This window comes from Vicugna pacos, chromosome 16, assembly GCF_048564905.1.
Source record: "Vicugna pacos chromosome 16, VicPac4, whole genome shotgun sequence".
NCBI classification, from domain to species: Eukaryota; Metazoa; Chordata; class Mammalia; order Artiodactyla; family Camelidae; genus Vicugna; species Vicugna pacos.
In genome coordinates this window covers 50264771-50280379 of record NC_133002.1, presented here as the reverse complement: position 1 = coordinate 50280379, position 15609 = coordinate 50264771, and the positions used below count along the sequence as shown (strand labels likewise).

At 42.0% G+C, this 15609-nt stretch overlaps 1 protein-coding gene across 3 annotated transcripts in view; it reads left to right on the top strand.

Moving 5' to 3' along the window:
* Nucleotides 1-15609, top strand: part of TEX2 (testis expressed 2) — a 98059-nt gene that overhangs the window by 33934 nt on the left and 48516 nt on the right. For all 3 annotated transcript variants that reach the window (XM_072939419.1, XM_072939420.1, XM_072939421.1), the window contains exon 2: nucleotides 9994-11662. In XM_072939419.1, the coding sequence (XP_072795520.1) occupies nucleotides 10019-11662 (1644 nt within the window). In that variant the 5' untranslated portion in view covers nucleotides 9994-10018. The remainder of the gene's footprint in view (nucleotides 1-9993; nucleotides 11663-15609) is intronic.

Below are 15609 nucleotides of genomic sequence, written 5' to 3'. Positions count from 1 at the left end.
TCTCAAAGAGTTTTTTCAGTTTATGAAGAATTAATCCAAAATACTTTTGTCACATGGTGAAGCTGAACAGTGAGTGGATGTGAATGGGTTCAGATATGTAAACTAGGTTTTCTAGCTTACTAATACTGACTTGGAGGGGGAATGTCAGCTGCTTTACCACTTACAGCTAGAAAATCCAGAGAAGTGATTGTCTACATCAGTCAGGTTTTCCAAAGCTTAAAGTTTGATTCTTATACAGGAAACAGAGAACATGTGTTGCATACATTATTGTCAACATTTTCTAAAACGATTTCAGAGAGTAATGCTTTTATGCTGTTGGAATGAGGAAGGCTTCCTCTGGAGACAAAAACCCAGAAACTATAAAGAAAAAGATTGATTCATCACCTCAAAGTATAAAACTTTGTAAGTTTAAAAAAAACCCATAAAATGAAAAGACAGTCAGAGATGGGGAAAAATATTTGCAGCATATACGGTAGAGAGAGTGTTAATTATTCTTGATACAGAAGGTGAATTTAAAAAAAGCCTTTGGGCAAGAAATACCAATGGCCAGTTAACAGAATAAGAGAAACAGATGGGGGAAAAACATGAAATGATTATCAAAGCATTGGACATGCCTTTTCCCCATCCATCAGATAGGCAATCATTAAAAGTAATGGTCGGTCTTGACAAGCGTTCAATGTGGATACATTACACACTGTTGGTAGGAGTATAGTTGGTAAATTGGACAAGTTAGCAAGGTGATTTCAAAGTTTTAGATACGCACCTCCTTTGACCCCACAGTTCCACTTCTGGGAAGGCACCCTTTCAGGAGACTTGCTCTGTGCACAAGAGGTATATAGAAAGCTTTTCAAGGCAGCATTGTTCCTGATGGTGAAAAATGGAAAAAAACTCAAATTTCTATCAGTAAAGGAATGATTAAGTGGATGATGGTATGTCTATACTGTGTAGAAAAAATATGTGTGTACCTATAGATTTATTTGTATTGGCATAGGAAGGGGTCCAAGAAACAATAAGTGAAAAGCAGACTGCATAGCGATATGTATAGTGTGATCTCATTTAAGACCAAAAACAAAACTTTGTGTATTTGTGTATATCTATAAATGCGTACAGAAGGACAGAAAAGGTACATTCTAAACAATTGATTTTGGGGAGACTGGGAGAGATTTTCACTTTTCCTCTGCATAAATGTGTTTTTGAAGTTTTTACAACGATATTGAAATTGTGGGTTTTTTTTTTAAAGAACATTTATATATGCTGTTCAATCCTGTAATTTCACTTCTAAAAATATTTACTAAGGAAATAATCAGAGAGGCAGTCAAAGGTTATGTATAGCATCGTAATATATTACAGCATTGTTTGTAATAGCAAAAAATTTGAAGCTGAAATAGGTACAATGTGGAATATTCATTTTATGTAGCTATTTAAAGTCATGTGGGAAAGAATCTTTATTGACTTGACGAAATACTTATAAGAATTGTTAACATTTAGGAAATATACTTGCTCTATATACCAGGGACCATGCACAGTGCTTTTACATAAATTGTTTCCTTTAATCTTCTGAACCGGTCTTTTCCCATTGGCATTTTACAGGTGGAGAAATGAAGGCTTGGTTAGGGTAAATAATTTGCCTGAAGGTTAGACTCCTTCCAAGTTAGAGGAACTGAAGCCAAAGGCCTTGCTGATACCCAGATGCTAGATTACTTCACTGTGTTATCTTGAGTATAAAAACAGATTACATGCATACATACATATGGTGTGACTCATTTATAAAAATGAATCTTTCTGTGCCTTAGTTTCCTCAGGGGTGAGGTGTGCGGGATGGCTGTTGGGATTTGATAGTCTGAGGATAATGATTTTATTTTGAAAATTGACATACATTGTATATATTTCCCCCTAGATTACAAAAATATTTGGAAACACCTAAAAGTAGAAAATAAATATTACTGATACGCCTATTATATGGAGAAAGCTAGTGTTAACGCCCCTTGGCCCCTTTTGCCTGGTGTGTGCATGGGTATGGACATTATTGAGGTGCTTAATAGTTCCTGCAAAATTGGTTTCACAAGTTTTTGCTAATGATGTTCCAACTCTTAGTGCAACAGTGGGTTTGTCTCTTCGTGCCCTTGACAGCATCACATGTTATATTTTAATGATGGAATTTGATAACCAAAACTCTCATTGATTTGTTTTCCGATTCTTTGTCGTTTTTAGTAAGTTGCGCTTTTTTTGTTTGTTTGTTGGCCATTTGAACTCTTGGTTCATGTACTTGGGAAGTGTCTATTAATGATGTCTTCCTAAGGTTGACGGTTAAAGACCTTATGCAAGACTATTAGAAAGTCCTTTTAAGGGGAAGTTTCACTCTGCCGGTTGGAATACGTTTTTCCTACTGGGTGAATTAGTGGTCTGTGGTTAAAACCTGACTGCTTAGCCACTTGGAATTTGACTTTAAAGTTTGGCTTTAAAATTTAAGGAAAAGATTGGTGAAATGTATCCAGGACCCCTCTTACGCAACTTCCTGAAAGTCTATAATTATTCTAAAATAAAGTTTTAAAAATTCAAGGAATAGTAAAACTTCTCCTGTTACGACCTGTAACTGAGCTTGGTGATTCTGACTGCGGGAGGCAGGGGGAGGGCAATATATGACAGCAGACCCACAGCCAGACAGTGGCTAGGAGCCTGCATTTATTGTTGCTGTTGTTAAATTCGGAAATAATTTCAAACTTTAAAGTGGTTGCAAAAATAAAAACTGAATAAGGAACGCCATTTACTCTTTCTAAAATTCACCCATTGTTAACATTTGACCCCACGAGCATAGCTTTCGAAACGAGCTATTTTGTGACCATGGCCCCCTCTCAACCTTCAGGATTTTCAGCACCACGGTCTCCTACGTTCCAGGCATTCTCTCCTGAACAAAAATGTTTACACCTACAGTAGTTCTGTTTCCTGAAATTTAAATATAAATCGAATCATGTAGCATTTAAAGGTTTTGAAAAATTGATCCTCTGCCTCTAAACTCAGATACAAATCTGCCTCCGTGCCCCCCAGCACAGCCCCTCAGCTGTAGCTTACCTGCCTAGTGACTCTCTTGTTTGACTTGTTTCCACCTCAGTGCCTTTCCATGTGCTGATGTTTCATATCTGCTATATTATTTTGTTCATACTTGTTCCTCCTAAGTCACATACATGACTTTTCTGCTTATAAAAAAGAAAAATCCCAGACTCCTGTGCTCTGATTATTACCATCTGATTTAGGCATACCTGTCCTGAGGTGTTTTGTTTGTTTGTTTGTTTGTTTTTGCTTTAGGGTTGGTTTTTGTTTGTTTGTTTTAACTTTCATATAGGTGTCATTATACAACATCCATCTGTTGTCTCCTTGAGTTTTCCCCAGTGGATGGCAAACCTCCATAGGCCTCATGTGGTTGTGCTGAAGGCATGACCTGGTTTTGAACGAGTTAGTGTGAACTGAATTTGGATTTCATTATTAGAACCATCTAACAATCTATAAAGCAAAATTCTGATCGTGTTGATACTCTGGAAGACCTTCTTCCTTCAGGGATGTGGCCCTCTTCCCAGGTGGGCCTTCCTCCTATCAGGTAAAGGCCCATGCATGGCTGAAGGGGGTGAATCTGTTGTTTACTAGTGGCATAAACCTTCTGTTGTGTTGTGCTGCTGGGTGGGAAGAGACTTGGGGGAGTGCGGTCTGGAAACCTCTTATCTAGCTGGAAAGGAGTTCTGAGTTTCTAACAATCGAGGTCTAAGTGCCTCGGGAGGACTGCCTGTGCTGGAAGTGGAGTACTTCCCATTTTAAGTGAATCTAAGGCTGGTGCTAGTTCATTATCTGCAATGTCAATATTGATTTTTGTTTGTGAGGTGGAGTATTAACAGATTAGAATAGCTGCCGGCAGTTCTCAGCTGCTTCATTGAGTTTAAATGAATCCAGGGATGGCTGTTAAGATGTACTTGAGATTTTAAGGCTAAATCAGACCTTCTTACTATGGTTGGTTTTGACCAGTTTCACTGTTGGCAGCATCAAGGTGGAAAAATGAATCTTAAGGCCCTTCTCTACTTTTTAGAAAACCAAATCCTATTAGAAACTGCACAGATAAGAGGTATTAAGACATCCTCTGCTATACAGTGCAGCTTGACTCTTCTTCCACCAAGAGATGTTTTTGAATTAAAGCTATTGACTGACAATCCATGCTAGCAGATGGTACTCATACATCATATGTCCAAGTGCGAGCTTGTTCAGAGACAGCAAATATCTACCGGGCCAAATTTTACAAAGACAAATAATTTTAACAATGATCTTCAAGGATTAGGGATGCTCCTGAGAAATGAGGCATGTTCCAAACCAGGCTTGCCTCTTCAGATGCTGTTATTACCGTGCTTTCTGTATCTGGAGACGAGTTTAATTTTTAGTCAAAGTTGCTTGCTTTCCTCCTTCTCGTTTTCCTTCCTCCAGCATTTCCTCTTATCTAGCATGTGAGTTAGAAATTAATAATGCTGATAATAATAATAATAATAATAGCCACATTACTGTTTGTTCTGATGTAGGAGGACCATGCAGATGAGTTGGTGATAAGTGAGTAGCCTGGGAGGAACTACTGTCTCTTTTTACAGCTCTGTAGGACCTTGGGATTGAGTTGTTTCAAATACAGCTAAATGTAGGAAGGGCAGTTATTATTAGAAAATTAGCCCCCAAGTCTCCCCAAAAACCAATCCATCAGATTCAGAGAGGTTATTATATCTGAGTTAATAAACGCCAACATTGAGTCTTGAAATAGCTCTTCATTTTTCATTGCACAGTCTGATTTATTGTTGATTGGTTTTTCATGACCTAATTAATTAATGATAATAACCTTTGTAAGTGACCAGAAATAAAATAAATTTCATGGATGTTTGGTATTCTGACTTTCATCCACTGAGGTTGATAGATTCGTGGTTGATAGGCAGGGCAGTTGGCTACTGGCTTCCTGTTGAGGCTTTTGTTTTTTATGAGTTCAGGTTAGATGAAAGCCGTTGGTTTGTTCCTTGTTTTTAGACCAGATAGAATAGAATCCTGCATTAATGCTGGCCTTCTCAGTCTTAGTGAGAACTATGAACGTCTTTATAAGGCTTAGTAACTTTAATGGAGAGGTGCAGCCAAGACTTTAAGACCCATCAGCAGAACAGTCTGAGAAGTCCTTCTTGGAAACATACGTGACTAAGGCTAAGTTTTGGAGAGTGTTTGACTCTAAATAGCCTTTTTTCCCCCCAAAAAGTAAGGGAGCATTAATGAATACATTTGCATTTATTACCATAGAACATAACCACATGGTGTGTAAACACTGAAGAACAGTGTGAGCTTTTTGAATAGAATTGTTTTAGTTGGCATGATAACTAGTTCAAAGTATTGTAAAGTTTTGAATGGTGAAATTTTAAAAACTATTTTAATATTTTAATTATGGTAAAGTATACATAACAAAATTTACCATCTTAACTGTTTTTACGTGTACAGTTGAGTAGTGTTCAGTATATTCACATTTATGAAACCATTCTCCAGACCTTTTTCATCATACAAAACTCTATATCCATTAAAAAACAACTCCCTATTTCCTGCTCCCACCCAGCCCCTGGTAACTGCCGTTCTACTTTCTGATAGATCTTTACTATCTTTAGATAGATCATATAAGTAGAATCATACAGTATTTGTCTTTCTGTGACTGGCTTATCTCACTTAGCACAGTGTCCCCAAAGCTCTCAAATCTAAGGGCTGGTTTATTTCTGGCTCACCTGTTACCTGTGGCCGTTTGAGGTCTCAGCTCGTTGTGGAAGGGTCTCCATTTGGGGTCCACCTAAGCCAGCCCTGAACTTTGATTTCTGCTCAAGAGATCAATAAAATGAAGGTTCCAGTTTGCCAAAATCACCAAATGTTTTGAGGGCAAGAGTAGCTTCTGTAGAGCTCATCCCTCTGGGGCTCTTCCTTCCTTTTGGCCTGCTTATTCCTTACGTAGTTGATGAAGCCTCAGTGCTTTTCAGATTTTTTTAACAAACAGTGTTTTCATTGTTAGTTATTTTCAGCAGAACGGTGAACCTGATAATGGAGGCTGTTTCTCCAGACACCAGACCTCTGGCCTTAGTTTGTCGTTGTTGCCTCTGCCACTCCCATCCCATGAACACATGGTTCATCTTTAGCATCATTTTGATCATGACCAAATCAGACTTTTGTTTAAACACATCCCTGGCGGGAAGTCGTCCTAATTGACGATGTGAGCTATGGGTCCTTCCCTCATGAGACTCAAAATCAGTGTTAAACACCAAGGTCTTGTGATCTGCTGGTGGCTTTGGAAGGAGACCTTTTGGGAAGGAAATGTCCTTTTTTGACACTTCAGTTCCTGAGGGCTTGAGATAAGGTTGTCTCTTCTTTTTTTTTTTTTTTTTTTGAGCCTGGTTATAATTGAGTTGAGATAATAATTGAGTCTAGGGGGCAGGAGGCTAGTTACTTTTTCATGATGCTAGACTGTCAGATGGATAATGAATTTTTATGTCCCAATGCAGCTGGTCACATGCTGATTGTTGAGAAATGAGCCTTTATTTAGTTCCTGAGAGAGATCTATGCAGGAGCACAGAGGGCAGGTACCATGTCCAGGTGGAGCAGTAATAAAACGACCATGTGTGACATGCTTGAGGAGGCAGATTGCTGTGGTGGGGAAGGCATCAGGCCATGAGTGTCAAAAGCCCACGTCTAACTGTCTCCCCGCCCCCTCCTCCTTCAGTCCTGTGACCTTGGACAAACCATGGAAAGTTTTTGGACAATAGTCATATGCTTTTTCTCTTGACCTTGGGTGTCCTGCAAGGCTGTGACTGTGGGAGGGTAGATTTTGCTGGCCCCGGCAGCCAGCCATTGGGAGGACAGTGAGGAAGGGGTTGGAGTCCCCACCGTGCCCCCCACCGAGGAGGAGGAGGGAGTGGCCACTTGATGGCTTGTTTAGAACCCAAACCATGGACTCTGGTTCCAGGACACTCATTATCCAGCAGATTGGGTCTTAGAAGCAGTCGTTTATCTAGTCTAATCCTCTCGTTTGCAGATGAGTGAACAGGGCCCTAAGATTTTCTTGTATTTAAAAGTGGTAGTGCTGCACCAGCCTCACATGGCATGTTTTAGTGAAAAACAAAACAAAACAAAAAACCTAGTGAAATGGAGCCCGGGTTTGGTCAGTGTGGATTTGGGGGAGTGTACTCTAAACCTTTGAAGCCACTGCCCAAGCCCTGGAGAAAGGCATTATCAGTGAGGAGCCAGCCTGCCCCCGCCGGCTGGCCAGCTGGCCCCTATCTCTCCATGGGGCCCAGCTCCGGCCCTCTTGGCTGACACAGACCTTGAGATGGTTTAGTCAGAGATCAGCAGAGGTCCCTTTAACCAGCAAGTCAAAATACTCGACTATGCATTGAAGGATTGGGCAGTTATGCCCCTGACGCCCCTTCCTAGGCAGCTGCCAGCTCACTGCTCCCTGGGGCTCTGACTGCTGAGACCACAGGATCCTGGATGCTCTGCTCTTTTCACCCCTTTGCCCTGGACTGGGCCTGACTTTGCCTGCGGATTCCCAACCCATCCCACCCTCAGCTACAGAAGAGCCTTCCCACTCTTACCTTACTCCCCAGAGGACTGGCTCACACCGTTCACCCCAAATCATGCTCTCTGTGTTTGCACCTGTGCCCACAGTCGCCTTCACTTGCAGTCACCACTACCACTAAAGCAGCCTCAGAACAGCAGAGCCTTTCAGATCATCCTTTATGTTATTAAAGCAGTTTAAATAAAGCTTATTTTTCAGCCGTCTGAGAATTATCAAGTACCAAACTTTCTTTTTAAATTACCTCTATAATTTTCTTTCAAAATTACCCTTATAAAACTAGGTGACAGTTAAATGAAAAACGTGTGTTGCGCTTGGTGTTTCTTTTCTTTCTAAGCCTACAAACCTGTTGGCTTTGAGATAACAGGAAGGCATTGTCCTGAACACGTGGCTGTGTCTTTCTAGCTTGCCGCCAGCTCCTGGATTTAAATTGCTTTGTCTGGTCGATAGAGAACATTCCCTTTTCTTGGATCCCATGGGGGAAGGAGAGCTGAGGGTCATGAATGAGCTTGGGCAAGACTCAATTGAAAAGTTTTAATGAAAGTAATTTTTCTCAAGTGTTGATAGTGAAAACATGTCTTTTCAGATGTGTCCTTGTCATGGCTGGGTCCTTGAACTGTAATTCTTGTCATCGTTGGGTTACTTCCTGTTTCTAGGAAATAGTTTTTTCCTGCCCTCCCCCAACACACAGGTTTCCTCCCCTGTCCCCGCCCCCCAACACACAGGTTTCCTCCCCTGTCCCCGCCCCCCAACACACAGGAAGTTTTACCTTCTTTCTTGCTGGTAGTAGCAGTTACTAGCATTTTGAATGTGGATATTTGGTGGAAGACTTAAATATAGGAGTTCTTCAAATTAAAGAAACAAGCAAGCAACATAATGTTAATTTTCTATGGTGGATTACCTGTGTCAGCATATTATGTTGGGTTGTGTACTGTCATCTGTAAACATACAGGGTTTTAGATTTGAAAAGGACTCTTGGTCCCTTAATAAACAGATGAAGATTCTGAGACCCAGAGAGGTCTTGGCTTGTTCAAGGTCCCACAGAGCCAGCTGGAAAAGGAGCAAGACCAGAAGCTCTATTTCCTGGTCCCAAGGCCATTCCTTCCTCTCTCCCATGATGACTCTCTCGTACTGGTGGTGTCCCCCCTGCTCCCAACACCCACCCTCCGTCCTGGACGAGGAGAACAGACCCGCGTGTCAGGACACATCGAGCCCACGCTCAGCTTCATGCCTTTGTCCCTTCTTTCTAATCATGCCCATCATGCCACAGCCTACCCATCAGTTAAAAGGATCAGTGGGTGTTCTGCCCCCAACGCTGGTCTCACCCTCCTCAGAACACCTGAAGTTTGTTTTAGCTCCTGTGACAGAGTCTCTTTCCAGATTGTAGTGTTAATTTCCATCTTGTAGGACCTGTCATGATGCCTGATTCCCAGTAAATGGGCCCTAAGTGAACGGGGAGAGGTGTAATATACTGGGTGTCACAAGGTGGGTTTGGCTGCTTTTGTTTTGCTGCCCAGCTTTTCAGGTGTCTGTTGTCTCTCCAGCTACTAACTCCAGAAGTGCAGAAAGTATAGCCTCCATATCTCTCCCCATAGCTCTTAGCAGAGTTCTCAGTTGGTGGTAGGTTACAGCGTTGATACTTCATTTCCCAGCCCTTTGAATCTTGGGTGCAGTTTAAAATGTAAGTTTACTTTACCTTGAAGCCTCAGAACATGGCCATGTCTTCAAGGCTGCCTAAGTACTCTGGCCTTATGGTACCTACCATTTGGGAAATAAAGAAGCCAACAGGTCACAGCAATTAGTTTACAGATTTCCTTGGATACTGTGCTACTTATTTGCTGTGGCAAGATGTATAAGTGTTGGTGGGAGATGCAAGCCAAATAATTGTTAGGATTGCTGTGAAAATTGCATTGGAAGCAGTAACCCTCCAGGGTTAGCTTTTTATAGCTAGAGAACCACTGGTGAAGTTTTTGTTCCAAGAGCCTCAAAATCCCCAGGATGCTACATTTTATCCTGTTGGACTTCTGAAGTAATGCTGGTAACAGCTATTGTGCAGGTCTTTCAAGCCTTGCAATACAGAATTACCGATAGAAATGAGCCAGTTAAGAGGGAGGAAACAATTGCTTAGATGTTGTGAAGTAAGACAGATTGTATGGCGTTTATAAAACTGGTGTGTAGTTTGCTCATGAAAGAGAATGCCTAACTGGAATTTATCTAATGAGAATTAAACCATTAAACCTGTTCAAGTGAAAAACAGTGGCCATCTGCCAAGTAAAAGCATAATCACCATTTAGAAGTGAGCTTCCTCTGTGCTCCTGTCTGCACGTGACAGCATCTCCTGTGGAGAAACCGCTTTCTGACTTCTGGTTTTCTCGCTGTTTTCACAGAGCCTGAGCCCTTGTGAAGCTGGCGATGACAAGTCTGAATGGTCGCCATGCCGAAAAAACCATTGACATGCCAAAACCATCAGCCCCCAGAGTGCACGTGCAGAGATCCGTGTCCCGAGACACTATCGCCATTCACTTCTCAGCATCCGGGGAGGAGGAGGAGGAAGAGGAGGAGGAGTTCAGGGAGTACTTTGAAGAGGGGCTGGACGACCAAAGCATTGTAACGGGGCTCGAAGCCAAGGAAGACCTCTATCTTGAAACCCAGGGTGGCCATGACCCCGCTGGCCCTGGCACCCAGCTCATCCTGGCAGACGGGCTGTCTGTGTCCCCTGCCATTTTGCCCGTCTCCGAGAACACTGTAAAGCTGCTGGAGCCCCGTCCTCTGGCAGTGCAGGTATTAAGTACAGTGCCATTGGCTCTGTCCCCAGGGTCGTCTTCGTCAGGGCCCTTAGCCAGCTCTCCCAGCGTGTCATCCCTTTCTGAGCAGAAAACCAGTTCTTCCTCCCCGCTGTCCTCACCTTCCAAGTCTCCTGTCCTCTCATCCAGTGCCTCATCCTCCACCCTTTCCAGTGCAAAACCTTTCATGAGCCTTGTGAAGTCCCTGTCGACCGAGGTGGAGCCAAAAGAATCCCCACACCCCCCACGGCACAGGCACTTGATGAAGACATTAGTCAAGTCTCTGTCCACTGACACCTCCAGGCAGGAGTCAGACGCCGTGTCCTACAAACCACCCGACTCCAAGCTGAATTTACACCTGTTCAAGCAGTTCACGCAGCCACGCAACACAGGTGGAGATTCTAAAACTGCACCCTCTTCCCCACTGACTTCGCCTTCTGACACGCGCTCCTTTTTCAAAGTGCCCGAAATGGAGGCTAAAATCGAAGACACTAAACGACGCCTTTCAGAAGTCATATATGAGCCTTTTCAGCTTTTTAGTAAAATTATGGGGGAAGAAAGCGGCAGCCATAGGCCCAAAGCCTTATCTTCAAGTGCTTCAGAACTCTCCAATCTGTCCAGCCTGAACGGCCACCTGGAAAGCAATAACAACTACAGCATCAAGGAGGAGGAGTGCGACTCCGAGGGCGAGGGGGAGGGGAGCGGCCCCAGCGCCCCCGCCCCAGGGACTGACCGCCCGCAGGCCGCCGAGGAGCCCGCGAGAGAGGCGGAGCCGAAGAGTTCCCAGGGGAGCAGCCTGAAGGATTTAGGCCTGAAGACTGGCTCTCTGGTTCTTGAGAAGTGCTCTCTGTCTGCCTTAGTGAGCAAAGAGGATGAAGAGTTTTGTGAACTGTACACCGAGGACTTTGACTTGGAAACGGAGGGGGAGAGTAAAGTGGATAAGCTCCCGGAAATCCCTCTCAAGCCGGAGGCGCTGGCGGATGATGGCGCGGCTCTGGACAGCGACCACGAGGTGGACTCAGCCGTGCAGCACGCGGACTTACCGGTGAAGACGCTGGGCTTCTTTGTAATGTGCGTCTATGCGTACCTCATCCTCCCCCTCCCGCATTACGTGAGCGGACTCTTTCTGGGCATTGGCCTTGGATTCATGACTGCAGTTTGCACGATTTGGTTTTTTACACCACCAAGTGCTCATAAATATCACAGATTACATAAAAATCTGCAACACTGGAACCCAAGGTCTCTGGATATCAAAGAACCCGAGATACTAAAGGTAAGCCTCTCCGCAGCAGCCGGCTGGCATCCGGCCTTATTTTAGGTCCAACTTCATTCTTTTAGTTAATTGTCACAGGTTTTTGCACAAGCAGTGTTTTTAAGACTTTGGGATCTATTCATTCTTCCAGGCACCCAAGAGACTTGTCCAGTGAGCGTCATTCTAGTTCAGGTTTTGCCAGTTGACCACGTAGTTTTTCAAGGATCTTCATGGCTCGAGAGACTAACATTTACATCCAGTTTCCTTTTCCATCTCTCTCTAAATTTGCCGGGGATTTGCTGCTTGCTGGGGATTTGTTATAGTTGAGTCTGTTAGGATTAAATGTTCTTGAGACCCTGGGGAAAGGTTAAGTACCCCTGGAATGCAGGAGAAGGGGCGGCGGCGGCGAAGGCAGATTGCTGCTCACATCCCTCTTTCCCCTGTGCACAGTGAGGCCTGGGCTTGGGGAGGAGGCCTTACCTTTCCATGCACATCAGGTCTCAGGAGCTGGGCCTCTCAGGGGCCCCAGGCAATCCATCAGAGTAAAGAAAGAAAATACTAGAACTGCCATTTGAATTTATTTCAGCATATTTAAAAAATGTATGGTTGTTTCATAACATACAGGATATAAAAGTACAGCTGTAGCTTTTATGGTTCATAAGTCATTCACAAATACACTCTTTCTTTTTTGTATATGTATTTTTAAATTTTGGTAAAATACCCCTAACAAAAGTTACCATCTTAGCCATTTTAAAGTAAACAGTTCTGTGGCATTGTATTTAATATTCATTTACAATGTTGTACAACTATCACCACCATCCATCCCCATATCTCTTTTCATCTTGTAAAACTGAAACTCTGTTAAAGAGTAACTCCCTATTCTCCCCTCTGCCCAGCCCCTGGCAAACACTATTATTTTCTGGGATTTTTTTATGTTGAATACTCCATATCATATAACTGGAATTACACAGTATTTATCTTTTTGTGACTGGCTTATTTCACTTAGAATAATGTCCACAGGATTATTCCATGTTGTAGCATGTCACAAAATTTCCTTCCTTTTTAAGGCTGAATAATATTCCATTGTATATACCACATTTTGCTTATCTAGTCTTCTGTCACTGGACACTTGGGTTGTTTCCACATTTTTTCTATGCTGCTATGAACGTGGATGTACAAATATTTCTTTGAAACCCTGCTTTCAGTACTTTTGGGTATATACCCAGAAGTGGAACTGCTGGATCATCTGATAATTTTAGTTTTAATATTTTGAGGAACCACTGCACTGTTGTCTACAGTGGCTGTGCTGTTTTACATTCCCACCAGCAATGCACAAGGGTTCCAGTTTCTCCACATCCTCTCTAATACTTGTTATTTTCTGTTTTTTTGATAGTCTTTTGATAATTCAAAGCTTGTTTGGTTTCTCTGTAATAGATTTTTCCCTCTCTTTGTTTAAGAATACTCAGAAAATGGCACTGTGATCTCTCCTCATTGCACAGCAAAACAAGGGAAAGAACTCTCAAAGTCCAAAATACTGTTTGTTTTTTGGTTTTTAATTTTATAACATTTTTCCCTTATTCAAAAGAAATACACAGTCAGTGTTTAAAAAAACACAGGAAACCCAAAGACAAAAATTAGTCTTTATCACACTAGAGGGAGGGAATTACAGTTTATATATATATATACACACACACATATATTATATATATTTATTATATTAACTATATCATATATAGTTAATATATACATACATACATTATAACATATATATCCTTGTTTTTTCCTACATTTTTACATGTATGAGCATATATATATCACACACATTCACACTCACGCACTCTTTTTGTTCTGATTTAATGGGATTGTATACAGGCATATCTCAGATATATTGTGGGTTCAGTTTCAGACCACCACAATAAAGCGAAATATTGCAATAAAGGAGCCAAACAAATTTTTGGTTTCCCAGTTGTGTTTACACTATTCTGTAGTCTATTAAGTGTGCAGCAGCATTATGTCTAAAAAATGTACATATCTTAATTTATAAATACCTTATTGCTAAAAAATGCTATCCCTCATCTGACAATACAGGGTTGCCACAAATTTTCAGTTTGTAAAAAATGCAATAGGGTGACGCTCAGTAATGCAAAGCACAATAAAATGAGGTTTGCCTGTATTTCACAGTTCAGCCTCTTTCTTTTTTCCTTCACATGGCAATATGTTATGAGACTGCTTCTTTTTTAAGAGAAGCTGGTGCTGAGACTTGAGAATGTGACACACTTAAGCTTAGCATGAATGTAAGAAGGAGAGCAAAAGTGACTCATTATGTATCATTGCTAAGCTTCTTTGATAGGGTGATGCTGTGACTACTGAATTACATGCCCTGTAAGTTAGTGCTAACTTGAGCAAAGAGTTATGGTACTTGTATTAACGCCAGGCCTCATGACTGACTGTGGTGTTCAGTTTAAACTGGTTTGAGCTCTTAATTGTCTTGGGAAGATTTTAATTTTAATCCAGTCAATCTTTAGGGCTGAGTCCAATTTACTAACTAGTCTACTAATTAGTCAAGAATTTACTAGCTGCACAGAGGATGCATAAAGTGTTTGCTTTGATCTGATCGTTGAAACAGTAAAGGCAGCACTGCAATGCTGAACACCTGCAGAGGGCTGGCTATAGGGTTAATTATCTCATTTAATCCTCATCACAACCTCTTTCAGTTAGGGCATGTGCACAAAAGGACATGGAGGCGCAGAGTGGGTAAGTTACCTGTCCACGGTCACACAGCTAGTGAGTAAGGGAGCCAAGCAGGGCTGACTGTTTTTTTTTTTTTTCAAGGCAAGTGTTTTGCTCTCGGTGCCTGGAATAAATGTATTTGAATTTTCCTTGTAGAGAACAGGTACTTCAGTGCTGTCAGGGACTGACATGTGTAATTCAAGCACATTGTACATTTTAGCCTGAGGTCTTTTGTTTGGTGTACAGGGCTGTTTTTAGATACCTGGCTGAATACATTCTCTATTTTAAAAGGGTACACTACTATGAACTAGAAGGGTAAATTGTAAGTTGCAAGCCTAAGAATTTAAATGCAAATGTTCTTTGGTTTCAATTAATTTTACTGAGAAAGAGATTGTACTCTGGGGAACCATTTTAAAAAGATGACACTTTAAAACATTTAGAAGTATTGACATTAAATTTAGGACATAATGTTGTGATAAGAAAAGGAAAATATAGTGGAGTCTAACTTTATGTTATATTTTTTCCCTGGACATTGTGCTTTACTTTCTGTATGAGGAAGTTTCTGAATGAGGTTGGATAACACTAGCTGTAACCAAGTAGAAGTTTGTTTCCAGCTTGGGTGTTCCTGGTGATAGGTGGGTGGCTGGCCTCCTCCACATATTGATTAGGAACCCAAGTTCCTTCCATCTTGTGGCTCAGCAAACTTTTTCTTAAAGGCCAGGTAGGAAATATTTTAGGCTTGTGGGTCATACAGTTTCTGTTGCAACCCACTCAGCTCTTCATTATAGCAGAAAAGTGGCCATAGCACATTACATAAATGAATGAGTGTGGCTGTGTTCCAGTAAAACTTTACAGAAAGAGGCCTCAAGACCAGTGTGCTGACCCCTGCCCCAAGTCATTAGAGTTCTTTGTATCTAGCTGGCAAAAAGGGAAAGAGAAAGCAAAGAGAAAGTGGACCTCCTTAAATGCTTCAAGCCAGAAATGACACACATTGTTTCCATTCACATTCCACTGGGGTGAGCTTGTCCCACAGACCCTCCAAAATGTCAGAGGCCCTGGAAACCTAGGACTTGGCTGGGTAACTTCTTCTCAGCAACAGTGCTACATGTGGAACGGGGTGCCCATATTCTGGAGGCACAGCCAGCCTCCTCTGCCTTACTCTCATAGTACTTGTCAGAGCCGTATTTGTATGTTTATTGTGTCTCCCCCAGTTCACCAGAAGCTTCATGAACACACAG